General features: G+C 64.6%; 3 protein-coding genes across 3 annotated transcripts in view; 1 reads left to right on the top strand and 2 right to left on the bottom strand.

Annotated features, from left to right (window-relative positions):
- The window catches only part of LOC139702407 (nuclear pore membrane glycoprotein 210-like), a 38,155-nt gene extending 22,793 nt beyond the window's left edge, over positions 1-15,362 (top strand). Inside the window, 17 exon segments of the mRNA XM_071603496.1 lie at positions 803-866; positions 1,031-1,210; positions 2,862-2,942; positions 3,876-4,007; positions 4,373-4,531; positions 5,647-5,738; positions 7,063-7,237; positions 8,334-8,509; positions 9,091-9,308; positions 9,713-9,849; positions 11,288-11,411; positions 11,650-11,799; positions 11,802-12,083; positions 12,868-12,963; positions 13,057-13,071; positions 13,074-13,139; positions 14,150-15,362. Coding sequence (XP_071459597.1) covers positions 803-866; positions 1,031-1,210; positions 2,862-2,942; positions 3,876-4,007; positions 4,373-4,531; positions 5,647-5,738; positions 7,063-7,237; positions 8,334-8,509; positions 9,091-9,308; positions 9,713-9,849; positions 11,288-11,411; positions 11,650-11,799; positions 11,802-12,083; positions 12,868-12,963; positions 13,057-13,071; positions 13,074-13,139; positions 14,150-14,250 — 2,248 coding nt within the window. The 3' untranslated portion in view covers positions 14,251-15,362.
- A 5,344-nt stretch (positions 15,363-20,706) lies between these two features.
- Positions 20,707-21,602, bottom strand: LOC139702406 (uncharacterized). The gene is made up of 2 exons (XM_071603495.1): positions 21,431-21,602; positions 20,707-21,344 (listed from the first exon to the last, which is right to left on the bottom strand). Exons 1-2 carry the CDS (start codon positions 21,600-21,602, stop codon positions 20,707-20,709), a joined length of 810 nt encoding a protein of 269 aa, XP_071459596.1.
- Positions 21,603-21,837: 235 nt separating this feature from the next.
- LOC139702405 (uncharacterized) lies at positions 21,838-23,100 on the bottom strand. The gene is made up of 2 exons (XM_071603494.1): positions 22,938-23,100; positions 21,838-22,613 (listed from the first exon to the last, which is right to left on the bottom strand). The coding sequence occupies exons 1-2, from the start codon at positions 23,098-23,100 to the stop codon at positions 21,838-21,840; spliced, it is 939 nt and encodes a 312-aa protein (XP_071459595.1).
- Positions 23,101-24,534: the final 1,434 nt, after the last annotated feature.

Below are 24,534 nucleotides of genomic sequence, written 5' to 3'. Positions count from 1 at the left end.
GGGTCACTGAGCCACCTGGAGCCACCCAGGGCCGGCCGCTCTGGGGAAGGCAGCCCTGAAGCCCCTGTCTCCGTGTGACGCTGGGCTCTGTCGGGTCCTTAGAGTCTTACTGCCAAGGCCACCGGGGCCAGGGCACCCTGTTGTTTGGACCCTCCAAGGGACTTGGCCCCGCAGGGGCCAGTGGGCTTTGTTGACCTGCGTCCAAAGCTGGCAGGGGCCATGCCTGCCTCCAGGGGACAGTGCAGAACTCCAGGGGACAGAGTAGGCTTCCAGGGGATGGTGCTGGCCTCCAGGGCACGGTCACCTTCCTCCCCCTGGCGCAGCCCTGGGAGGCTGATCCTCCTACCATGGGCAGCATCCTGGCGGCTCCCATGGCCGCGGGGACTTGTGGGGCTGCCCAGGGGGTGGGGACCTGCCGTGTGTGGGGGGGCGCCGTGTCCCTTCTGCCTGCCCCTCGGCCCCTCTTTGCGCCTCAGAAATCCTGAGGATGCTGGAGTAGATGGCCGCTGGGCTCCTCACGTCCTCAGGGATCTGGAGGGAACTTGGGAGCCAGAGGTGGCAGACGGTGACGTGTGTGAGCCCCCAAGGGCTGTGTCCCCATCACAGGACCCGCCTTGGGCTCTGTGGGTCTGTCCTGGGCCAGAGGATGCGTGTCCTACCAAGGCCCCCACGGTCACCCATGGCTACCGGTCCACTGTCCATCATCGCCGCCCGACCTCTGCCCACCAGCTCCTGAGGCGTGGGCGCTGTGCCCCATGTGACCCACGTGACCGAGGCTCACCCGTCCTCTCCCGTCCCCTCGGGTCTTCCCCCCGTTCAGGCTGATTCCCAGGAGGGTGACGCTGATCATCGGGGCCACGATGCAGGTAGGAGCCGAGGCCTGTCCTTCCCACTCATGTCCCCAGCGGGTCCCAGCGAGGAGGCCACCACCCCGCCTCAGGACAAGCCCGCCTGTGGCCTCTGCTGGCCCGAGGGTGGACGTTCCTGACGCGTGTGCAGGTGCCCACGAAGCCACGCGTCTGCCCCGCAGGTCATCTCTGAGGGCGGTCCCCAGCCGCAGTCCCACATCCTCTTCTCCGTCAGCAACGCCAGCGTGGCCACCGTGGGCAGCACAGGGCTGGTCCGTGGCCTGGCCGTGGGCAGCGGCACCGTGTCGGGCGTCGTGCCAGCGGCGGACGCGGACACCGGCAAGGTCATCGTGGGCTCCCAGGTATCCCTGAGCCCGTGGTGGCCGGCACCGGCCACGCCTGGGGTGGGGAGCCCTGCGGGTTGGTGCCCTGGGTCCAGGCAGCCCCGTGTGGCCAGCAGTGCCAGGCACTCCTGGGGACCTGCCCCTGAACCTGCTGCCCCTATGTGTCCCCTCCTGGGACAAACTGCCCATGTGGGCCCCAGGGTCGTGCCCCGAGTGTGGCAGATTGAGAATCAGTCAGGGGTGGCACCTCCAGGAGGGACCGTGAGCCACCTGCCACAGTCAGGTGTCCCCCAAGCCTCTGCTGGGGGGACAGGCCTGATTGCTCCTCCTGGTCACCAGACAGCTGTCCCTGCTGGGCGGGCCTCCTGCCCCGCCTGCATGGGGGGCTCCAGGCCGGGGGTCAGCATCCGAGGTCCGCTGCCTTTCCCAGGGGTCGGGCACCTCCATCTCCTGGAGTGGAGGCCGGGTCATCTCCACGGCTGTGAGAGGCTCAGGGGTACCCCAGAGGCCTTGGGTGCCCCTGGCATCCTTCGGCAGTGGTGACCCAGGCCCTCAGGTGCAGGTTGGGGTCCCACTGCCGGCCACACTGAGCGCTGGGGGCTGAAGACAGCCCCGTGGGCACGCAGGGCCACCAGGGGGGAGGGCCTCTTCAGATCTCAGCCAGCGTCCCTCGCCCAGAAGCGGGTCCCCTCCGAGCAGCCCGAGCCCTCTGAGCTCAGGGCGTGTGATCCTGCTTCCCAGGCGGACTTTGATCCAACCATGAGTCCACGGATGGACTCCTCTGCCCGCAGCTTCAGTGCGGGCTTCCAAGCATCCGGGTGACCACAGAGGCTTTGTGAGCACCAGGGGACGCCCTGACCCTCTTCCGTGCCAGCAGACGCAGGGCAGCCCTGAGCGCCCGGAAACTTCCACGGGGTCCAGAGGCCCCGGGTGCCTTGCTGGCTTCTCTCTCTGGGGGGGACCCGGCTCCTCCTCTCTGGGGCCAGGCAGAGGACGACAGCCCTGTCCCCTCCCCTCTGCCCTTCTTCCCTGTGGCCTGGCCTTGCTGGCCCCCTTGCTCCCTGGACCCACGTCCATGTCGAGCTGTATCTGGTCAAAGCGTCCAGGACCAGCTGTCCAACCCCAGCTCAGAATCAGCACCCCAACCTGCTGGGTGGTCCTGCTGGGTGGCCCAGGCCTCTTAGTGGAAATGGACCAGAGAAGGAGGACCCGGGGCAGGTGGGAGAGTGAGTGCTTTTCAGGACCAGCTGAGTGCCAAGGATTGACAGCAGTCAGGAGGCACAGGGTCCCCTTGAGCCTGTCAGCAGGCCTGGAGGGGTTAGTAGCCTGAGCACAGCCCAGGTCAGCTGCGCAGGTCAGGCCACTGAAGTGGGCATTTGGTCAGATCAACAGAAGCATGGAGATGAGAATGTGGGAGTATGTGCAGTCTGTTCTCACCGCACCCTGTGGCTCCTGTGTGCCTGCCTGTGTCCTGAGTCAGGGAGAAGGACGAGCTGGATTTGGGGTTGAGTGGACCTAGAGACCTGTCCTGCGAGGGCCACCCGCTGAGAGAACAGGCCCCAGCAAGCCTGCCATGCTAACATGGGTCAGCTGGGCCGCTAGGCCTCGAGGCTCAGGGGCCAGATGGGGACTTTGAAGGGCCCGCAGCCTGAGCCCAGTCTCTTCCCAGGACCTGGTGGAGCTAGAGGTGGTGCAGCTGCGGGCGGTGAGGATCCGTGCACCCATCACGCGCATGAGGACGGGCACCCAGGTGAGGACCAGTCGGGATGGGGCTCCGTGTTCTGGTTCTGACGAAGCCACTGTGAGGGCACTTCCCTGGGCCAGAGCCACGTGTCCATGGTGCCCAGCTTAGGCTCGGTTCTGGGCCTGGGGTGGGGTGGGCGTGCAACACAAGCATAGCGTCTCCCCTTGGGGTCCACCTGGCCTCCTCCCTGAGGGCGAGGCTGCCCATCCCCCACCTTGGGTAGCACCTGGAGAGCAGGAGCCCCTACCCCGTGCACCTGTGAGGTTGGCCGGTGAGCGATGGACATGGATACCCCGCGTCCTGTGCACAGCCAGGGCTGCTGTCCTTGGCACCCAGGAGGCCTGCTTCCCAGAGCCCCTGCCAATACCAGGACCTAAGAGTGCCCTCGTCCTTCGTGTGAAGCGCCCTGTGGGTGCAGGGGCCTGTGTGTCCTCCCATGCACCTGGGGTTGACCCCAATGTCCCCAGCATCCCCAGGGCGAGTCAGACAGTTCTCAGGCCTGTGCAGCTGGTTGCGGGTGTGGCTAGCACTGCGTGTCCCCAGTCTGCCACCTGGAGTCGGGCTGGGGGCCAGCTGGTGGCCGGCTCACCTACGCCTGCCCACAGGCTGAAGGAGCCGGGCTGCCGGTGTCCACGCCCCACAAGGCCTGGGAGGGTCAGCAGGAGGGTGCGGACCTCGGCAGCATGGGCTGAGTGGCCAGGGGTGTCCGCAGGCCTCCTGCAGCCCCAGGGGTCTTTCCAGAAATGGACCTGGCCATGCACAGCCCCTGGCAGGGAGGGACAGGCCGGTGCCCGGTGGTTGGACTATCTGGTGTTTGGTCATGGCTCCCAGAACCTATGTCCGGCCTGGGGTGGACATGGGCAGATAGGCAGAGCTCCAGGAGAAGGGTCCCCAGCCTGGGTGCGTGGGTGCTCACAGGCCTGGCTCTCTCACCCCCAGATGCCCGTCTATGTCACTGGGGTCACCAACAACCAGAGCCCTTTCTCCTTTGCAAACGCCGTGCCAGGCCTGACCTTCCACTGGTCGGTCACCAAGCGTGACATCTTGGAGCTCTGCGGACGGCACCACGAGGTAGGGCCCAGCCTGCCTCCCGGAGGGCGGGCGGCCTCATCGCCCCGGGGGCCTGTCCCAGGGCAGGGGACACAGGGCCCGCTGCAGGACACACTGTGGCTTATCACAGACGTCCTGCAGTGGGCCCTGTGGGGGACCCCACAAAACCCAGCAGCCCCCACATAACACTCCCACGCACACACAGGGCTCCAGGCCCCGCTCAGTGACCCCGCGTCCCAGGCACCATGCAGAGTGGCCGGTGGCCTTGTGTGGGTGACTGCCGTCTGTGTGGCCCTGGGTCAGCAGATCTGACCCCGGCCGAGGGCAGTGGCCTTGGGGAAGAGGGTGCCCCCAGGCCCGTCCCTGAGCCCGCTCTCTGCCTTCAGGCGTCCGTCCAGCTGCCCTCGCAGTACAACTTCGCCATGAGCCTGCTGGGCCGGGCCAAGGGCCGCACGGGGCTGAGGGTGGTGGTCAAGGCCCTGGACCCCTCGGCGGGACAGCTGCACGGCCTTGCCAAGGAGCTCTCGGACGAGATCCAGGTCCAGGTACTGACGGGACACAGCCGTGAGGGCAGCAGACAGCGCAGGGGCCTGGCCCAGAGCTCCTGGGCCCCTGGTGTGGGGGACCCTCGCTGCACTGAGGGGCTGCGCCTGCCTGGGGAGGACGGGCAGAGGGGGTGTGTGTCACCCTGGGGGGAGCCCAAGGGTGGTGTCGCCAGACTGCATGGAGGGACTCTGCCGGTGGCAGGGTTGGCTGCAGATCTGAGCAGCAAAGGCCTGGTGACCGGGAACAGCCTGTGGGTTCCAGGAACAGCAGCTGGGCCTAGTTCAGGAGAGGGCGGGGCCTGCTCAGGGGAGGGTGGAGCCTGCTCAGGGGAGGGTGGAGTCTGCTCAGGGGAGGGCGGAGCCTGCTCAGGGGAGGGTGGAGTCTGCTCAGGGGAGGGCGGAGCCTGCTCAGGGGAGGGCGGAGCCTGCCCATGGGAAGGTGAGACCTGCTCAGGGGAGGGCAGGGCCTGCTCAGGGGGAGGGTGGAGCCTGGCTCAGGGGAGGGTGGAGTCTGCTCAGGGGAGGGTGGGGCCTGGTTCAGGGGAGGGTGGAGCCTACTCAGGGGAAGGCGGAGCCTGCTTAGGTGGTCAGGGGCCCTGCTTGTGGTCAGGGGTCAGGCCTTGGGTGGGGCCTCATGACACAGGACCAGCTGCCTGGAGGGCAGGGAGCCAGCTGCCCTATGTGGTCTGGAGAGGGAATGTAGGCGGTGGGCTCCCTAGGAGTCCTGCTGCCCCTGTGTCCTCCGGGAGCCCTCGAGCATGGCAGAGGGGACGGAGCCGGATGGGCCACAGCAGAGAGAGAGGCTTGTTCTGAGATGGTGACAGGGACAGGATGTCTCAGTGGCGGGGGTCCCCCGAGCAGGACGCCAGGCCTGATCTCCCTGCTGTGGAGTCTCCTGTGATGGGGGCCGAGGCCGAGGCCGAGGGTGAAGCCGGGTGGCCCAGCTCCCACGGGGTGCAGACAGCTGCTGCTCCTGGGCTGGGCCACCAGCCCCATCGTGTCCCCAGCCATGGGGCAGATAGTCTGCCGTTGGTCTCGTCCTGGCCCCCAGCCCCCACTTGTGGATAAGGGGATTCAGGCGTGTCGTGGGAGACCCAGCTCACCCTCTTTCCCAGGTTTTCGAGAAGCTGCGGCTGCTGAACCCCGAGATAGAAGCAGAACAAATATTAATGTCCCCCAACTCGTTTATCAAGCTCCAGACAAACAGGTACGTGTCCCGGCTCCTGTTCACAGCAGGGCTGGGAGCTGCCCCCCCATGCCCATCTGGACACCACGGGGCCTTCTGGCCACTGGGCTGGGCCTGGGCGGCCACTGCCCATCTCTGGCCTCCTCCGGGGCCGCCCGCCTACCGCAGCCTAGAAACATCTCCCACTCACGGGGGAAGCTCGGGGTTGAAAAGGGGAACAAGTTCCAACTTGGACTGTTAAATATTTCAAATGACTCAGAAGCGGGGCCCATGAATTAACCAGAGCGGCCTCACCTGGGACCAGGTCAAGTGCGCCTCGCAGCCCTGCCCAGACCCGCAAGGACAAAGCTGCCCTGTAATGAGGTCCCTGGGCGGTGGCCATGCACATTAACGTCCGAAAAGTGCATCTTTAAAGGTTCTGAGCAGATGTGATTATTCCCACCTGACCCTCACAGGGACAGGGACACTTTTCCTAAGGAGCATTTGCGCTTAAGTGGCAGTTGCTAAGGGCCCGGGGGCCGAGTTCCATGTTTTATGAATGCACACCCAGGGAGTGTTCAGCCGGAAGTAACTCAGTGCCCAGCACTGTGCTAGGCCCCAGGAATGCAGGCAGAGGTGGATGGCACGAGGTGACATCAGGTGACAGCAGGCGTCCTGCAGGAGCCCACCAAGAAAGGGGCCACACGGCCAAGCCAGGGCTCAAGTAAGAGCTGCTGGCCCCCAGATTTAGGGGAGCCGCGGCCCAGATCACCTGGAGGGCTGGCCGCAGAGGAGAGGGCACAGGACACCACAGGACGTCCCCTGGCTCAGTGCCTGCTGACGCTGTCCTTGACCCCTCTCAGGGTCCAGTGAGCAGCCCCAGAAATAGGACGGGGCACTCGGCCTCCCCTTTCAGAGCTGACGAAACCGAGGCCAGAGAGAAGGCGGAGGAAGCTCTAGACCACCTCGGACCTGTCCCCACCTGGATCCTGTCCCCACCAGGGTCCTGTCCCCGCCCCAGTCCTGCCCCCGCCCCGCACTCTCCACCGCACCAGGCGGCCTGACCTCAGTGACCGTTAGCTGCAGAAGCCATCTTTACCCATAAATGACCGTGTCGCTGATGCAACCGTCCTCAGGGTCTGTCGCCCGCTGCCCGCTGACCCCACGGCCACTCTGAGGAGTGCGTGGCCACGTTGTCTTCAGAGCCACAGGCTTTCTGGCTTAGGTCTCCTGGGGGTGGCTGACGAGGCTGCAGACGGCGACAGCACACGCTGCACTGCAGGCAGATGGTCGATCTCGAGGCATCGACCAGGGCCGTCCCCCACCCCCGCAGCCATCTGCAGAAACAGATGTCTTCTTCCCCAAGGGACGGTGCTGCGGCTCTTTGCTACCGTGTCCTGGAGGGGCCTGAGAAGGTTCCCGTCGTGCATGCCGATGAGAGGGGCTTCCTGGTGTCCGGCTCTGTGATCGGGACGTCCACTGTCAAAGTGACCGCTCAGGAGCCTTTCGGGGCCAACCAGACCATCATCATTGCCGTGAAGGTGGGTGGCACTTGGCCCTGTTTGGGATAACAAAATCTAAAGCTCAGAGGCACGTTTTTCCTCTTTCTGGTGTAAAACTGGTTCACCCAGCCGGGGGCCTGCGGTGCACATCTGTGATCCCGGGAGCTCAGGAGGCTGAGGCAGGAGGATCGCCAGTTGGAGGCCAGCCTCAGCAACTTAGCAAGGCCCTGAGCGACTCAGGGAGACCCTGTCTCTAAATAAAATACAAAAAGGGCTGGGGATGGAGCTCAGGGGTTAAGCACCTCTGGGTTCAGTTTCCCAGTACCCAAAAAAAAAAAAAGTATGTGTTCACTCTCCAGCTGTAAACCGTGGGTAGGGATTTACGTAAGAGTCACCCAGGGACAAATCCTGGGCAGGTGTGTGGCCGTTGGAGCCAAAGACCCCAAGAGGTCACCGATTCCACCCACCTTGTTTCATAGATGGGAAACAAGTCCAATGAGGGCCTGGATCAGCCCGGGGGCCCAGGGCTGGTGCCCCGTCCCCCCGGCCCAAGGGTACACTGCCTGACGTGCCTGATCCCTAACGTGGCCACCCCTGGGAGTGGAGCCCCTGCGGGGGCCACCCAGGGAAGAGCGAGGTCAATCCTTGACCAAACACGGTGCACTTGCCGGGGACCCCCCACGATACTTTCAAGCTCATGAAAGTGGCTAAGTGCTCATCCTGTTTCAGCACGCACGTGCTGAGCGCTAACTATACCAGCCACTGCCTCCCGGGACTTTGCGGTGACTTTGGACTGGGGAGGGGTGGCTTTGTGACCAGGAGGTTTCTGCCTGGGATCCAGAGAGATTTGTTGAGTTGCGATTTATGGGACTCGGGTTCCTCCGTCACCTGGGGCTCCTCTCTGACCCAAGGGGCATTGTTCCCGCCTCACGTGCCCCAAGAGCCAGGTGACAGCCGGTGGTGCTTAAGCAACGAGCACAGCACTCTGGTCTCTCCAGGTCCTGATGTGGGTGTCCTGGGTGGCACCCGGGGGACTTGGCCTGCACGGTTGGAGGCGGGAACTGGGTCATAGGCCTGGCGCTCTGGAGGCCCGTCCCCGGCTCAAGGGTGTCATCGTATTGCCCCTGTCCTCCAGGTGTCCCCCATCTCCTACCTGAGGATGTCCATGAGCCTGGTCCTGCACACCCAGGACAAGGAGGCCCTGGCGGCCCTGCCTCTGGGGATGACCGTGACCTTCACCGTCCACTTCCACGACCACTTTGGAGACGTCTTCCACGCGCACACTTCGGTCCTCAGCTTTGCCACCAACAGGTAGGGTGTGGGTGACACTGTTGTCACAGCCCCACCCGGGGTGCCCCTGGTTCCACCCGGTGTGGCGACAGGTGGGGACTTGGGCTCAGCCACCAACAGGACCCAGTGCTGTCCAATTCAAATCTGTTTTTATTTTGGGGTCACTCGTGGTTTCCCAGGGAGGGGCCACCTTGCCTGGCGGAGGGAGCAGACCGTCTCCAGGGTCTGGGGGAGCAGAGGGAGCATCCTGCCGGTGGTGACCACTGCAGCCTGGGCTTCCCACGGCCGGTGGCCGAGCTGGCAGAGTGGGGCCTTAGGAGACACGGGCACCAGCTGCTCTCTAAGCGCCAGCCGTTTAGCGCGCCCGTCACGCCACGTGGCAGGCACAGTGTCACCGGTGCACAGAGGGGACGTGGCGAGGCTGTCCCACAGCAGAGGCCTTCTCTGGGGGTCACTCTCCTCCTGGCCGCGGCTTCCCTTCTGGGTGTGGGGTGGCGGTGCTGGCCCTGGGTGGCCAGGGGCTGTGGCCTCTGTCCTGCAAGGCGTGAGGAGGCCTGCGAAGCCCTGGGACTCCCTCCAGCTGAGCGCCTCCCTGTCCCCAGAGAGGACTTCGTGCAGGTCACCAAGGGCACCACCAACATCTGCGTACTGCGCACGGTCAGCGTGGGCCTGACGCTGCTGCGCGTGTGGGACCCCGAGCACCCTGGCCTCTCCGACTACGTGCCGCTGCCCGTCCTGCCGGCCATCGCTCCAGAGCTGCCCGGCACCGTGGTGGTCGGGGATGTCCTCTGCCTGGCCACTGCGCTCATGGGCCCCAAGGGTGAGAGAGCCAACCAGGGCGGTCTCGGGGTCACCGCGCCTGCCAGGGTGGGAGGGGGACCCTGGGGTGCCCTGAAGGGGTCAGGAAGGCCACCAGAGGGCCACATAGGCCATGTTGGCTTTGGAGATGTACCTGCCTGGTAGCAGGGCCACTCCCTAGTGGGCGCCTGGGGAGGGTGGCCCTGGGGACAGTTCCCCTGGTGACGGCACCCCTGGGGACGGTCTGCTGGGCAGCCACAGTCCATAGAGCAGGTGTGCCAGAAGGGGCCACCAGGACGTGGCCACGGAGGCGGGCAGGGAGGCTGAACCACAAGGCCCCTCGTGGGCAGGGGTCAGGAAGAGGTCATGGGTGGCCGGTCCTCTGTGGGGGGGGGGGGACGGGTGACATGGGGCCTCTCCTCCCAGGTGCCCCAGGAACCTGGAGCTCTTCAGCCGACAGCATCCTCCAGGTCGACCCCAAGACGGGGGTGGCCGTGGCCCGGGACGTGGGGTCCGTGACGGTGCACTACGAGGTCTCCGGGCACCTGAGGACCTAAAAGGAGGTAGGGCAGTGGGCGCCGGGCCTGGCCCACCCTCCGCGGGCAGCGGCGCCCTGGCCTGTGGCTGGGAACGCCTGTCCTTTAAACCAGTACCGTGTGTCCAGGGGTCGGCCAGGACCTGGGTCCCCAAACCTGCAGGTGCTCAGTCAGGTCCCTCACGTGCTACGGCACAGTGTGACCTGTGGCCTGTGCAGCCCTGCGTCCGCTCTGAGTCGTCCCCGGGTGGCTGGTGACAGCAGGGAAGCACTGTGTGCCCTGTGACCATGCTGTGCTGTTCAGGGGGGACAAGACCCCCGGGCCTCCTCCCCAGAGGCTGCTCCTCTCAGGGGAATCTTAGAAAGACACGCAGGCCACCGAGGCCGCCTGAGTCACCGAGGCCACCTGAGCTGCCTGAGGCCACCGAGGCCACCTGAGGCCACCAAGGGAAGTTCAATGATGTGACGTCACCAACAGAGTGAAGCCACAAGGTCACCTTCAGAGCCTTCTAGAGGCAGCAACCCTTTGGCTCCGTGTTTCTGTCCGGCTGAGGACAGGTCAGCGTGGACCCCGGTGGCACATTAGTGCCATGCCTGGGTGGCCAAGGACTGGGCGTGTCCTGCCTCCTGGAAGGGCCCAGCAGGCAGGTCCCGGGGCGCAGGGCCCTGGGTGGCTGCTGGAAGGAGGGCTGCACGTCCTGGGCCTGGCCGGTCTCTGGTCAGATCCTGGAGGTGTGAGGTCTGGGCAGCTGGTCCCGCGGCTGAGTGCAGGTGGCCTCAGGGAGCAGGGCTGGGGTGACCCTGTCCACGTGGCTGACCAGGCGCCCACGGCCCTTCCTGAGGGGAGCCGGGGCAGGGGGTGGGCACCACAGTGGGGGTCACAGGGGGTCCAGGTGGGGTCGCACCTCCACGTGGGGCTGCCAGGAAACCTGGGGCCTCCTGTGTCCCCGAGGGTGGGCGGGACACAGGGGCTGGGCGCAGGGCTGGGGACGAGGCCCAGCCACAGGCATCAAGTGGGACACGGACTGGGGCGGAGCCAGGGCCAGGAGTGCTGTCCGGGGCTGTGGTGGTCAGCCCTGTCCAGCTGGCCCCTGGGGACCTGGAAGGAGGCAGTGCCTGGGCTCTGGGGTCAGTGTGGCCTCTGCCTGTGGCCTTCAGTGGGGGTTGATGACTCCGAGTAAAGGACAGGAGACTAACGTGGGTCCTCTTGGCTGCGAGGTCAGGTCAGGAGCTCCTGACTGGTGTGTCATCTGGGTGTCACAGGTGCCATGAGGTCGAGAGGGGCGCAGGCCGGGTCATGAGGTCCAGCGGACTGAGTGTACGCTGTGCTGGCCGGGTGGACAGGCCTTGGTCCTGTTGTCACCTGGGGCCGGGTGTCCTCAGGCCGCAGGCTCAGGAGGGGTCACGGGGGGCCCAGCATGGATGGCCAGCGGGCGGCTCTTCACCAGCTGCCTCGCCCTCCACAGATCGTGGTCAGTGTCCCCCAGAGGAGCGTGGCCCGGCGTGTCCACACGGCCCAGGCCAGCTTCCAGGAGGCCACAGCCTCCAGAGTGACCGTCACCGTGGGAGACAGAAGCTCTAACCTGAGAGGTCCATGCCGTGGGGAGGTGGCTCCCAGTGTCCCTGAACCCAGAGGCCACCCAGAGCCTAGGACCCCACGGCTGGGCAGGTGCTCTGCCTCCAAGCTGCGCCTGGCCAGCTGTCCCCACCCAGGGGACACTCTGCTCCTGGCCGACACCTTCGCCTCCCTGGGGCCCACCTGTCCCTGGCCTTGGGTGGCCGGGTGTGGTGGCCGCTGGCCAGGCCTCCTGACTCCGCCCGTCTGCAGGCGAGTGCTCCGCGGCCCAGAGGGCGGCCATCCCGGCTCTGGGGCCCGAGGCCCTCCTCAGCTGCCATCTTCGGTTCCAGCAAGACGTCTTCGACCTCCCAGTGACAGACGTGTTCTCGGCCGAGCCGGACTTCGACGTCACACTGGGTGAGCCAGGGCTGAGGGGCTCTGCCCACCGCCTTGGGCTGCCCGGTGGTCATGGCCTGGCTCACCACTGTCCAGCCTGGCCCAGGGCCCTCCTGGGAGTCCGTCCTGTGCGGTGCCACCAGGGCTGCCCAGTTTCATCACCTACACGGTCGGCGTCTCGGACCCCAGGGCGGGCAGCCAGGGCCCTCTGTCCACCGCCCTGACCTTCTCCAGCCCTGCCACTAACCAGGCCCTCACCATCCCGGTGACGGTGGCCCTGGTGCTGGATCGCTGTGGGGCTGGTCCTTGTGAGTGTCGGGACGGGACGTCACGGGAGGGACCTGGGGGGCAGGGGCAGGGACGGCCAGCGTGGTCTTGGGGGTCAGTGGAAACCTGTGGTCAGATGCAGACTTGGAGGGTCCTAAGTGCAGGGTGTCCCTCGAGGTGACAGTCACCTTTTTTGGGTACCGAGGACTGAACTCCGGCCCCTGCGACCCCCCCCCCAGTGTTTTATCCAGAGTCGGGGTCACTAGGTGCCTGGGCCCGCTGAGGCCCTTGGTGGGCCTGGGTCCCCGCAGTGGCCATGGGACCCCACAGGCCCTGGCTTCTTGTCCACCTGTGACCCCCCACGGCCCCCACTCCGGCCACAGCATCCTCCTCCCGGGGGGCCCTGGCCAGCGTCCTCCCCTCCTGGGACCCGCCCTCCTGAGCCATTTCTGGCTCCCAAACCCCTCGACCCTCTTGTCCCCGGACACCATTGCCAGAGCCGCCTGTCATGGGCAGCGTGACGATGGCTCGGCTTCTCACGGGTCTCCCCAGCTGGCCGGGCCTCGAGGCTGGACTCCTGGCCTCCTTGCCTCCCTGCCTCCTCAGCCACGAGGTGCGTCCTGGGCCGGCCCTGGGCCAGGTCACCACGGGAAACCTCCCACCTAGAGGGGATGCAGGGTGGACTCTGAGCGGGTCCCCTGCCCTGGTGGCCCTGCTGGGCATCCTGGGGCCGGCAGACACTGGCAGGCCACCCTCCAGATGGGCGGGGCTGGCGGGGGCCTGGGGTGGCCCTGGCCTGGCCTTGCTGACGGTGTCCCCGCGCAGACGGGGCCGGTCTCTTCCAGCACCTCCTGGACTCCTACCAGGCCCTGTTCTTCTCGCTCTTCACCCTGCTGGCCGGGACGGCCGTCACCGTCATAGGTGAGCCGGGGGGTGCTGTGGGGTGTCGCGGGGGTGCCGCCTGCCCTACCCTTGCTGACCGTACTGACCACGCTGACCCGCCTGCCCTCGCAGCCTACCACACGGTCTATGGCCCCGGGAGCTCACTGGCCCCGTGGTCCTCACGCCCCGAGCCAGCCCTGGGCACAGTCCCCACTGTGAGTAGTCCCCGCCATGGGCAGACTGGGGGGTCCCTGAGCCCCGGGGCCGGGCTGTGGGGGTGTGGGGGGACAGCCCCGGGCTCCTGCCCATGCTGGCCCAGGTGTCCACTCTGGGACTGCCTCGTGGGACCCAAGTCAGGCGGGGGGTCCGGGCAGTCCTGAGGGGTCCCCCAGAGGGAGAAAGGGCAAAGCCTATTCCTTTGAAAACCCCTCCGTCTCCGAGGGACCTGAGACCTGGTGGCCCTACAGGCCTCCAGAGGCACATCCTTTTGGGAGCACCATCTAACGGGGTTGCAGTGCCCATCCTGTGCAGCTGTTCACGGCACCCCTTTCTGGGTCCAGGCTCCCCTTCGCCGCCCAGGGGCCCCCATCCAGGCTTGGCCCTGGGCAGCCGCGGGTGGAGGCTGGGGACTGGACTTTTTGAACGAGGGCAGAGTTTCATAGAGAGAAGCATTTTCCTTGGAAGTAAGATGCCACACATGTCCTGGCCCCTGGAATCACAGCCCCTGCCCTGCCACGCCTCTCACCTGTGACGCGGGACCTAGGAGAGCCACCGAGCTCTCGATGACACACTTCCCTTACAGCCATACCTGCGGTAGGCTCTCACCTCTTCCCACCTGGAAGAGTGCTTCTGTCTACAGAAGTACATCCTCTTCCAAAAACCCAGGGACCCCTGGAAGCCTGTCCACACCCCAGAGGGTTAGTGGGGAAATAACCCAGGGGCTCCCTTTACAGGGGGTGAGCCCCCTGAGTAGGAACAGGAGACACAGGGGCACCCTGCACAGCTGCACAGGTTGGGCACTGCACAATCTCAATGACCGCCCTCTCCACATCATACCCCTGAGGATCTCCCTTTGCTGCCTCCTGGAGGCCTCAGGCCTCATCAGGAAAGTGTCCTAGGCATGCAGCAGGCACTTCATAAATGCTTCTTTTGGCTTAAGAGGGTTGAAGACACGTCTACTCCCCCAGAGGGTCCCTTGCTCACTCTCTCTCTCCCTCCTCCCTAGATCCAGCGGCCTCCTCTCCGGCCTCCTTCCATGCCTTGCCTCCTGGTCGCAGAGGCAGCCCCCGCTTGGGGCTCTGGAGCCCAGCCTACGCCTCCCACTAGCTCCTGAGCGCCCCGTGGGTAGGAGCCCGCGGTCAGTGTGCTGTGTCCCTCCTCCTTCGAGCCCCGTGGCCCACTCCGTGCGGCCACCAGGAGCCCGTACACCCTCGTGTTTGTATTCCTTGCCGCTAAAAAGCGCTGCGTCCTCAGAACCTTGGGCCGTGGCAAGTCGAGTCACCCGTGTGTCACCCTCGTGGTCTCAGGGAAGGGCTCTCTGGTGACGCTGGGGCTTGTGGGGCGCCTGGCCTGTGTGTCTCCTCCCCGTGAAGACTCTCCCTGTGGCTGCTGCTACGACAGGCCGGGGACAGCAGTGTCCTGGGCCAGCCCCGCCTACCTCAGGAACTGTCCCCAGCCACGACCAGGAGCCGAGCCAGTTGGACGCCTGAGCCCAGAGCCAAGCACCCAGGGCGGCTCCGTCCCCTCCGGGGGCCACTGTGACAGTGGCTCTGCGTCTTTGTAGAAACTCCTGGTTCCGCGTGACCTCTGCCCCCCAGGACAGCCTGAGCCTGTCCCTGGAGTGTCCTTGAGCCCCCATGGGGCCTTCTGCTGTCCCTTTAGCACAGAGACCCAGCGTCCCTGCCGCTCCTGTGCCACGCTCAATACCTCGGCCCACCCGAGCCAGACACAGCTGCGGTGTCCCCCAGCTGCAGTGTCCCCCAGCTGCAGTGTCCCCCCGCCACGGTGTCCCCTCCTGCCTGAGATCCCCTCCCCTGCCCCGCACTGCCGCCGGGCAGCCTCCTGGAGGCCCCGAGCCCACCCTGGCCTCGAGGAGGCTGGGCGGCCACCCAGGACCTGCCCTCCAGGAGGGGACTCCACCAGAGGACAGCTCAGACCCCGCTGTGCCCAGTGCCCCCTCCAGGTCTGGGGCCAGGGAGGGCAGGCCCTGGATCCAGGCTGTGCACCGTGCGCCTGGAGCCAGCCACACCTGCACGCCACGTGTCTGCTGAGTGCTCAGCCTCTGAGGCCCACTGTGGGGCTGGGAACAGCACTGACTGCTCTGCAGCTGGGGACGGAGACCTTTGTGCCTTGCCTGTTACTTGAGCTCACACTGACGACCTGGATGTCGCGGAGGCCGGCTCCTGGTGTGGTCAATAAAGTTCTGTGGTTGTTCTCACGAGGGCTGTGGTCACTGCGGGGCTGCCCGCGTCCTGTCGCTGGAGCCCAGGCGAGCCCAGGCCACTGTGGCCAGGGTACCCTTCCTTAGGGAACCCAGCTGGGGACAGGAGCCAGCGGCTCTGCGCGGGGGGACGGGCCTGCCCTTCTGCCACCACGTCATCCAATGTCAACTGAGCATGTCCCCTTGCCATGGCCCCTGCCTGCTTGGCCCCTGCTGATCTCCATGGCCTGGACACCCCCGGCCACGCTGCCCTCCTCGCCCCCGACCCTCGGCAGCTCCTGGGCCCTCCTGCTCCCCGCCTGGCCAAGGGGCCTCTGCTGCCCACTGTCCCTGAGGTCCATCCCCATTTCTTCCCAAGGGTCTGAGCTCCACCTGCCTTGGAGCTGAGCCAAGATCCCCAGGCCACCTGGTTCCCCACCCTCTTTGCCGCTAGACGTCAACAGGTGACCACGTGGTGGTCACGGTGAGCAGAAGTGACCATGGACATCTGGCGGAAAGACGGTGTCCTCACCTGGCGCCCACCTGGCAGCCAGTCCCGGGAGCCCTCTCTGGCTTCCCCACGGCCTCCTTCAGAACAGCAGCTGGGGTGCCACCGTCCTCCTCCTGGGCTGGGTCTGTCCCCGGGCTGAGTGCTGCCCTACCGCCTCCCCGGGCCCATTTCACAGAGGAGAAGACTGAGGGTCAGAGTGGGCAAGCGCCCAGGCCAAGCAGCCAGGCTGGAGGGTCTGAGGGACCAGCCCTGCCTCCTGCCCACTCCCGGATGGGGGTGGGGAGCGGAACTGCTGGGGTCACAGGGGCCTCCCAGGGAAGGGGCCCCGCTCAGACTCCTGGGCAGCAGGGCTGCCCCTCCACCCGCCTGCACTCGCCATCCCACGTCCCCTCCAGGCGGGAGGTTCCCTCTGTGACCTGGCACAGGGCCGGCCCAGGACGTGCCTCGTGCCTGAGGAGGCAGGGAGGCCTGGTCAGCAGCCCAGCCTCGAGGCCAGGCCAAGTGCCTCACACCTGTGAGGCAAGCACTCTGCCTCTGAGTCACAGCCCCAGCCCCAAAGTTTTTATAAGAAAAAAAATATTTCATCAGGTGACGCTCACCTGTCATCCCAGTGGCCCGGAGGCTGAGGCAGGAGGATCCCAAGTTCAAAGCCAGCCTCAGCCACTTAGTGAGGCGCTGAGGCAACTCAGCGAGACCCTGTCTCTAAATAAAATCTAAAAAGGGCTGGGGATGGGGCTCCGTGCTTAAGCACCCCTGGGTTCAATCCCTGGTACCAAGAAATAAAAGAAAAAGAAAAATTATTTTCCTAAGAAAAAATGCTCTCACGTCACGGCCACCTCCCCAGCCCCTTTTAATTTATTTTTTTCAATTTTGAGACAGAGCCTCGCTAAGTCGCTGAGCTTTCAATCCTCCTGCCTCAGCCTCCCGAGTTGCTGGGGTGACAGGTGTGCACCCCCCGTGCCCAGCAAGAAAATAATTTCTAAGAGAATTTTCCCATAAAGTTATTTTATAGGGTTGGGGCTGGGGCTCAGTGGTAGAGTGCTCGCCTAGCCCATGTGAGGCCCTGGGTTCAATCCTCAGCACCACATAAAAATAGATTAATTAATTAAAGGTATTGCATCCAACTACAATTAAAAGAAAATAATTTTTTAAAAAGGGACTGTGGGACCCTGTCTATCCTCTCTCTTTGCTTTTGAACTCATGATGTAACCAGGAAGCCATTCCATCTTGGCCTGGGCCCTCCAGAACCATGGGCCCAAATAAACCTTTTTTCTTTATAAGTCAATTTTCTCAGGTAATCCATTACAGTAATGCAAAGCTGACTAATAGAGGTGCAGAGGCGGGAGTTTCTCTAGAAGTAGAATTACTGGGTCATGGCACACGCCCATTACCAATTTGGTAGATGCTACCACATTTGCAAAGCATTGTATCAGTCTGCACACCCACCAGCTGGGGACGAGATTTTGTTTCTACCACTCTTGCCAACACACAATATCACCATATGTGTGTGTTTATCTTTACTGGTTTGGTAGATGGAAATTAGAATTTTATGAGTGATTTAAATTCCTTGATGGTACAAAAAAGGATAAGCTTTTATTTGTTTATTGATCATTCCTGTTTCCCTCTGAGCGCTATCTGCTCTCCATCCAAATGTTTATTTTTTTAAGCTATTTCTTTGTCAGAGCCAAAGAGAGATCTAAAACAGCTTCACGTGCCCGGCTTAGCATTCGATGTATCAGTTAACTATCGCCGTGTAACAAATGTCTCCCCCAAATCAATATCTGGTGTCAGCTGACATTCAGGCCGAGTTTCAGCTGAGAGCACCTTGCCCATGTGTCCCTCCTCCTCCTGTCTCCCATGGTGACGACCAAGGTGCCAGAGATTGTGTGGAAACACTGGTCACCTCTGGAGGGTGAGGCCGGGAGGGGCATGTTGTCCTCATTCAACTGGACAATGGGAGCCATGCGTCTGAATCCAGAACCAAAGGTTGGAGGGACAGAGGCCACCTGTGAGGAGCTATAGTGTCACAGGTAGATGGTGCTGAAGGTGGCTGAAGACTCAAGGTCAGGGCTCTCGTGGGTTGGCATCTCTTCCTGGTTCATGGATTTATATATATATTGGCACCAGGGATTGAACTCAGGGGCCCTCGACCACGGAGCCCCGTCCCCAGCCCTATTTTGCATTTTATTTACAGACAGGGTCTCGCTGAGTTGCTCAGGGCCTCAATCAGTTGCTGAGGCTGGCCTCCAACTTTTGATCCTCCTGTCTCATCCTCCCGAGCTGCTGGGATGACAGCCATGAGCCGACATGCCCGTCTCCTGATTGATATGGATTTGTGGACCGTGTTGGACCCCTCTGGGAAAGGATGGTAGAAGATTTGACAATGATTGAGCACCATGTTTGCTCATGACTGTGCTGGAGCTTATTACACCCACAGAGCAAACTGATGGAGGCTACTATTTGATGTTTTTATATAGAGTTAGTTGCTGATGAGCCTTTATATATTCTAATTATTTTAAATAATTTATGTTTAGTTGTCGATGGACACAAACCTTTATCTTACTTGTTTATTTACACGCGGTGCTGAGAATCGAACCCAGGGCCTCACACGTGCTAGGCGAGCCTCTACTGCTGACCTCCACCCCAGCCCCCTAAGTAAAACTTTACTACTCCATGACCCCGTCCAACCCTCCCATTGCATAGATGGGGAAACTGAGGCCCAGGGTCAGGAAGGCATGGCTGAGTGAACCCCCCGTCCTTGCTCCTCCGGACCCTGCAGGTCCACAGCTGTGCCTGCTGGATGCACACGTCTCTGAGTGTTTTTCCCAATGACTGGTTCTCAGGAGGCGGTTTTGACATCAGATAAAGCAAACAGTTTATTAGTTAATGAGAGAGGGAAAGGCGGGGACCAGGCTTCAGCCGTGGGCTGGGGACGGGCTCCCGCCCGCTAAGCTGTATGCCGTGTGTGATTAGCACGCGCAGCTTCCCTGAGGACTCATTAGCAGCCTCATCGGGAGGCCGCTGTCACTGAGCGAAAGGAGCGTTTCAGTCTTCACTGAGAGCGAGGAAGGCGCTGCGGAGACTCGGGAAAACGGGGTCTGAATTGAACCCAGGGGCCCTCGACCCCTGAGTCCCATCCCCAGCCCTGTTTTGGATTTTATTTAGAGACAGGGTCTCCCTGAGTTGCTTAGGGCCTCGATGTTGCTGAGGCTGGCCTCCAATTTGCGATCCTCCAGCCTCAGCCTCCAGAGCCGCTGGGATGACAAGCCATACCACTGTGCCCAGCCAGCATGGATCTTAGAAGCCCCCAGAGGCCCATGTCCTAAGGGCTCGGTGGCCGTTCTGGGGCACTACTGGGAGTTGGTGCTAGTGAGAGGACTGTCCTTGGGGATGTGCTTTCAAAGGGCATAGTGGCCCTGGCGGGAGCATGAGGTGTGACAGAAGGGGGCTCTGCATGGTGCTGTCCCGCAGGCTCAAACAGGAGGCCTGGGGACCCTGGACCAAGTCCAGGAACCTGTGAGCCCAAATTAGCCTTCGTCCTTGCAGCTGGTTAACTTGGGTCTCCCTCCTGTGGCAGGAGGCTGGCTAGCAGATGGAGTGGGCATGGGGACCGGCGTGGCTCAGTGCACGCGGCCCTGGGCTGGATCCCAGGACCAAGAAAAAGCAAAAAAATCAGCGACAGCAACACAGTGGTCAGCTCCTGTGTCGAGGACCCTGGGCAGTGTGGTCAGGAGCAAGTGCTAGGTGCTGGATGCTCGTGAACTTGGACGGGGCTGGGCGCGGGTCAGCGCTCGCCTAGCCCATGATTCCTGGGCTCCATCCACCAAGCCACGGGGGGTGGTGGTCGGCTTGGTGGGGTGGGGGTCGGCGTCGGCGTCGGGGTCGGCGGGGGGCGGGGTCGGCGTCGGCGTCGGCGTCGGCGTCGGCGTCGGCGTCGGCGTCGGCGTCGGCGTCGGCGTCGGCGTCGGCGTCGGCGTCGGCGTGGGGATGGCAGCCAGGGTGGCTGCGGCCGCCTCGGCCTCGTTCCGGGCCGCCACGGCCTTGTTCTCCGCTTCGTTATTCCCCCGAGGTAAGGCAGCGGCGGGGGTGGGGGTGGGGGGGTCGGCGGGGGTCGGGGTCGGCGGGGGGTGGTGGGGGTCGGCGGGGTGGGTCGGTGTCGGCGTCGGGGTCGGCGTGTGGGTGGCAGCCAGGGTGGTGGCCTCGGCCTCCTTAACGGCCGCGGCGCTTCGTTGTTCCCGCGAGGTAAGGCAGCAGCGGGAGGGGGGTCGGTGGGGGGGGTCGGCGGCGGGGGGTGGGGGTCGGCGTGGGGGGGGCGGCCTCAGCCTCGTTCCCGGCCGCTTCGTTATTAACGCGAGGTAAGGCAGCGGCAGGGGGGGTCGGCGTGGGGGTGGCAGCCATGGTGGCGGCCTCGGCCTCGTTCCCGGCCGCAGCCGCTTCCTTATTCCCCTAGGTAAGGCAGCGGCGGGGGGGGGGGGTGGTCTGCGGGGCGGGGGGTCGGGATGGAGGGGTGGTGTTCGGTGTCGGCATTGGTGGGGGGGGTCGGCTGGGGGCGTGGTCGGCGGGGGGGCAGTATCGGCGTCGGAGTGGGGGTGGAAGCCAGGATGGCAGCCAGGGTGGCGGCCTCGGCCTCGTTCCCAGCGGCGTCCGCTTCGTTATTTCCCCCGAGGTAAGGCAGCGGCGGGGGGGGGGGTCGGTGGGGGTTGGGGTTTGGGTTGGGGGGGGTGGTCGGTGTCGGCATCGGTGGGGGGGTCGGCGGGGTGGGTGGGCGTCGGCGTCGGAGTGTTGGTGGCAGCCATATTGGCAGCCAGGGTGGCGGCCTCGGCCTCCCTCGTTCCCGGCCACGGCCGCTTCCTTATTCACCAGAGGTAAGGCAGCGGCGGGGGGGGGGGTCGGGTTGTGGGGTGGTGGTTGGTGTCGGTGTCGGCATCGGTGGGGGGAGGTCGGCGGGGGCGGGGTCGGCGTCGGAGTGGGGGTGGCAGCCAGGGTGGCGGCCTCGGCCTCCCTGGTTCCCGGCCACGGCCGCTTCCTTATTCACCAGAGGTAAGGCAGCGGCGGGGGGAGGGGGGTCGGCGGGGCGGGGTTCGGGTTGGGGGGGTGGTGGTCGGTGTCGGTGTCGGCATCGGTTGGGGGGGTCGGCGGGGTGGGTGGGCGTCGGTGTCGGTGTCGGAGTGAGGGTGGCAGCCATATTGGCAGCCAGGGTGGCGGCCTCGGCCTCGTTTCCGGCCACGGCTGCTTCGTTATTCACCCGCGGTAAGGCAGCCGCGGGGTGGGGGGGCTCGGCGGGGGGAGATTCGGGTTGGGGGGGTGGTGGTCGGTGTCGGTGTCCGCATCGGTGGGGGGGGTTGGCGGGGGGCGGGGTCGGCGGGGTGGGTGGGCGTCGGCATCGGTGTCGGAGTGGGGGTGGCAGCCATATTGGCAGCCAGGGTGGCGGCCTTGGCCTCGTTCCCGGCTGCGGCCGCTTCGTTATTCCCCCCCGAGGTAAGGCAGCGGCTGTGGGGGGGGGTGTTGGCGGGGGGGGGGTTCGGGTTGGGGGGGGTGGTCCGTGTCGGTGTCGGCATCGGTGAGGGGGGGTCGGCGGGGGGCGGGGTCGGTGGGGGGGGTGGGCGTCGGCGTCGGAGTGGGCGTGGCAGCCAGGGTGGCGGCCTCGGCCTCGTTCCCGGCCGCGGCCGCTTCGTTATTCCCCCGAGGTAAGGCAGCGGCGGGGGGCGGGTTCGGGTTGGGGGTGGTGGTCGGTGTAGGTGTCGGCATTGTTGGGGGGGGGTCGGCGGGGGGCGGGCGTCAGCGTCGGCGCCGGAGTGGTGGTGGCAGCCAGGGTGGCAGGCAGGGTGGCGGCCTCGGCCTCGTTCCAGCCGCTGCCGCTTCCTTATTCCCCGTGGTAAGGCAGCGGAGGAGGGGTTGGGGGTCGGCTGGGGGGGTTCGGGTTGGTTGGGTGGTGGTCTGTGTCGGTGTTGGCATCGGTGGGGGGGGTCGGCGGGGGGCGGGGTCAGCGGGGTGGGTGGGCGTCGGGGTCGGAGTGGGGGTGGCAGCCAGGGTGGCAGCCAGGGTGGAGGCCTCGGCCTCGTCCCGGCCGCAGCAGCGGGGGGGTCGGCGTGTGGGGGGGTCGGGTTGGGGGGGTGGTGTTCGGTGTCGGTGTCGGCATCGGTGGGGTTTGTCGGCGGGGGGCGGGGTCGGCGGGGTGGGTGGGCTTTGGCGTCGGAGTGGGGGTGGCAGCCAGGGTGGCAGGCAGGGTGGTGGCTTCGGCCTCGTTCCCGGCCGCCTCCGCTTCGTTATTCCCCCGAGGTAAGGCGGCTGGCGGTGGGGGGGGCGTCGGCGTGGGGGGGGTCGGCGTGGGGGGGGTCGGGTTGGGGGGGTGGTGGTCGGTGTCGGCATCGGTGGGGGGGTCGGCGGGGGGCGGGGTCGGCGTCGGAGTGGGCGTGGCAGCCAGGGTGGCGACCTCGGCATCGTTCCCGGCCGCAGCCGCTTCCTTATTCCCCCGGGTAAGGCAGCGGCGGGGGGTGGGGGGTGGGGGGGGGTGGTCTGCGGGGCGGGGGTCGGGATGGAGGGGTGGTGTTCGGTGTCGGCATTGGTGGGGGGGGTCGGCGGGGTGGGTGGGCGTCCGCGTCGGAGTTGGGGTGGCAGCCAGGGTGGCGGCCTTGGCCTCGTTCCTGGCCGCCTGCGCTTCGTTATTCCCCCGAGGTAAGGCGGGGGGGTCGGCGTGGGGGGGGTTCGGGTTGGGCGGGTGGTGGTCGGTGTCGGTGTCGGCATCGGTGCGGGGGTCGGCTGGGGGCGTGGTCGGCGGGGGGGCAGTATCGGCGTCGGAGTGGGGGTGGAAGCCAGGATGGCAGCCAGGGTGGCGGCCTCGGCCTCGTTCCCAGCGGCGTCCGCTTCGTTATTTCCCCCGAGGTAAGGCAGCGGCGGGGGGGGGGGGTCGGTGGGGGTTGGGGTTTGGGTTGGGGGGGGTGGTCGGTGTCGGCATTGTTGGGGGGGTCGGCGGGGTGGGTGGGTGTCGGCGTCGGTGTCGGAGTGTTGGTGGCAGCCATATTGGCAGCCAGGGTGGCGGCCTCGGCCTCCCTCGTTCCCGGCCACGGCCGCTTCCTTATTCACCAGAGGTAAGGCAGCGGCGGGGGGTGGGTCGGCGGGGCGGGGTTCGGGTTGGGGGGGTGGTGGTCGGTGTCGGTGTCGGCATCGGTGGGGGGGGTTGGCGGGGGGCGGGGTCGGCGGGGTGGGTGGGCGTCGGCGTCGGTGTCGGAGTGGGGGTGGCAGCCATATTGGCAGCCAGGGTGGCGGCCTCGGCCTCGTTCCCGGCTGCGGCCACTTCGTTATTCCCCCCCGAGGTAAGGCAGCGGCTGTGGGGGGGGGGTGTTGGCGGGGGGGGGTTCGGGTTGGGGGGGGTGGTCCGTGTCGGTGTCGGCATCGGTGAGGGGGGGTCGGCGGGGGGCGGGGTCGGCGGGGGGGGTGGGCATCGGCGTCGGAGTGGGCGTGGCAGCCAGGGTGGCGGCCTCGGCCTCGTTCCCGGCCGCGGCTGCTTCGTTATTTCCCCGAGGTAAGGCAGCGGCGGGGGGCGGGTTCGGGTTGGGGGTGGCGGTCGGTGTCGGTGTCGGCATCGGTGGGGGGTGTCGGCGGGGTGGTTGGGCTTCGGCGTCGGCGTCAGAGTGGGGGTGGCGGCCAGGGTGGCGGCCTCGGCCTCATTCCTGTCCGAGGCCGCTTCGTTATTCCCCCGAGGTAAGGCAGCGGCGAGGGTAGGGGGGTCGGCGGGGCGGGGTTCGTGTTGGGGGGGGTGGTGGTCGGTGTCGGTGTCGGCATCGGTTGGGGGGGTGTCGGCGGGGGGCGGGGTGGGTGGGAGTCGGCTTCGGTGTGGGAGTGAGGGTGGCAGCCATATTGGCAGCCAGGGTGGCGGCCTCGGCCTCGTTCCCTGCCGCGGCCGCTTCGTTATTCCTCCTTCTTTTCGTTAATTTTGGATATATATGTCCCCCGTGATGTAAAGATTGAGCAAGGAACCTTCGTGATGTGGGGAGCTTTGCCGAAAGTGCAGGTTGGATTCTGCTTTTCCTATGATGGCGGCTGGATGAATCTTCACTGCTGGCCGTGGAAAAGGCTAGAGCAGCTTGTTAGTTGAGGTTTAAATTTCCCATTGTTGTTTTTAAAGGTTTTACATGCATAGAAGAGGAATGTTCACCTTAAATAAGCATATGAGCGATTAACAGGGTATGTTTTCCTTTGGGAAAGGGAATTTGGTAGCTCTGACCCATGTCAGTCTGTGAATATTTAGACGTGTAGTGACTTTTTAACATTTTTTCATAAATGTTATTTATGAAACATTTCATAAATGTTATTTATGAAACTGTTATTTACAGTTATGTTGTTAATACTCCTTGCCTTCAGTTCCCCGGCAAATCTTTTTCATGCCTTCTGAGAAAGTAGACAATTGATAGATTATCCAAGGAATGGAGAAAATTGTGAGTGGGTGATTTCGGACAATCCCTGAGAGCTGGCATTGTAAGATTCATCCTATCCCCAGTAATATATTCATACAATAAATGTGAACACTTTTGAAGACTTTTTATAGAGATACAATTTGGGAATGATATTAAGATAAGGAAAAGCTGTTGATTGATTTCTTAGATTAACATTTCTTCCCTCTTCTCTTTTCTCTTTAAAAAAGTTTTCCAAGTGATAACTTCATCAAATGGCCAGTGGTAAG

This window comes from Marmota flaviventris, chromosome 17, assembly GCF_047511675.1.
Source record: "Marmota flaviventris isolate mMarFla1 chromosome 17, mMarFla1.hap1, whole genome shotgun sequence".
Classification (NCBI taxonomy): Eukaryota; Metazoa; Chordata; class Mammalia; order Rodentia; family Sciuridae; genus Marmota; species Marmota flaviventris.
The sequence above is the reverse complement of the archived record's forward strand: the minus strand, read 5'-3'. Positions and strand labels throughout refer to the sequence as shown.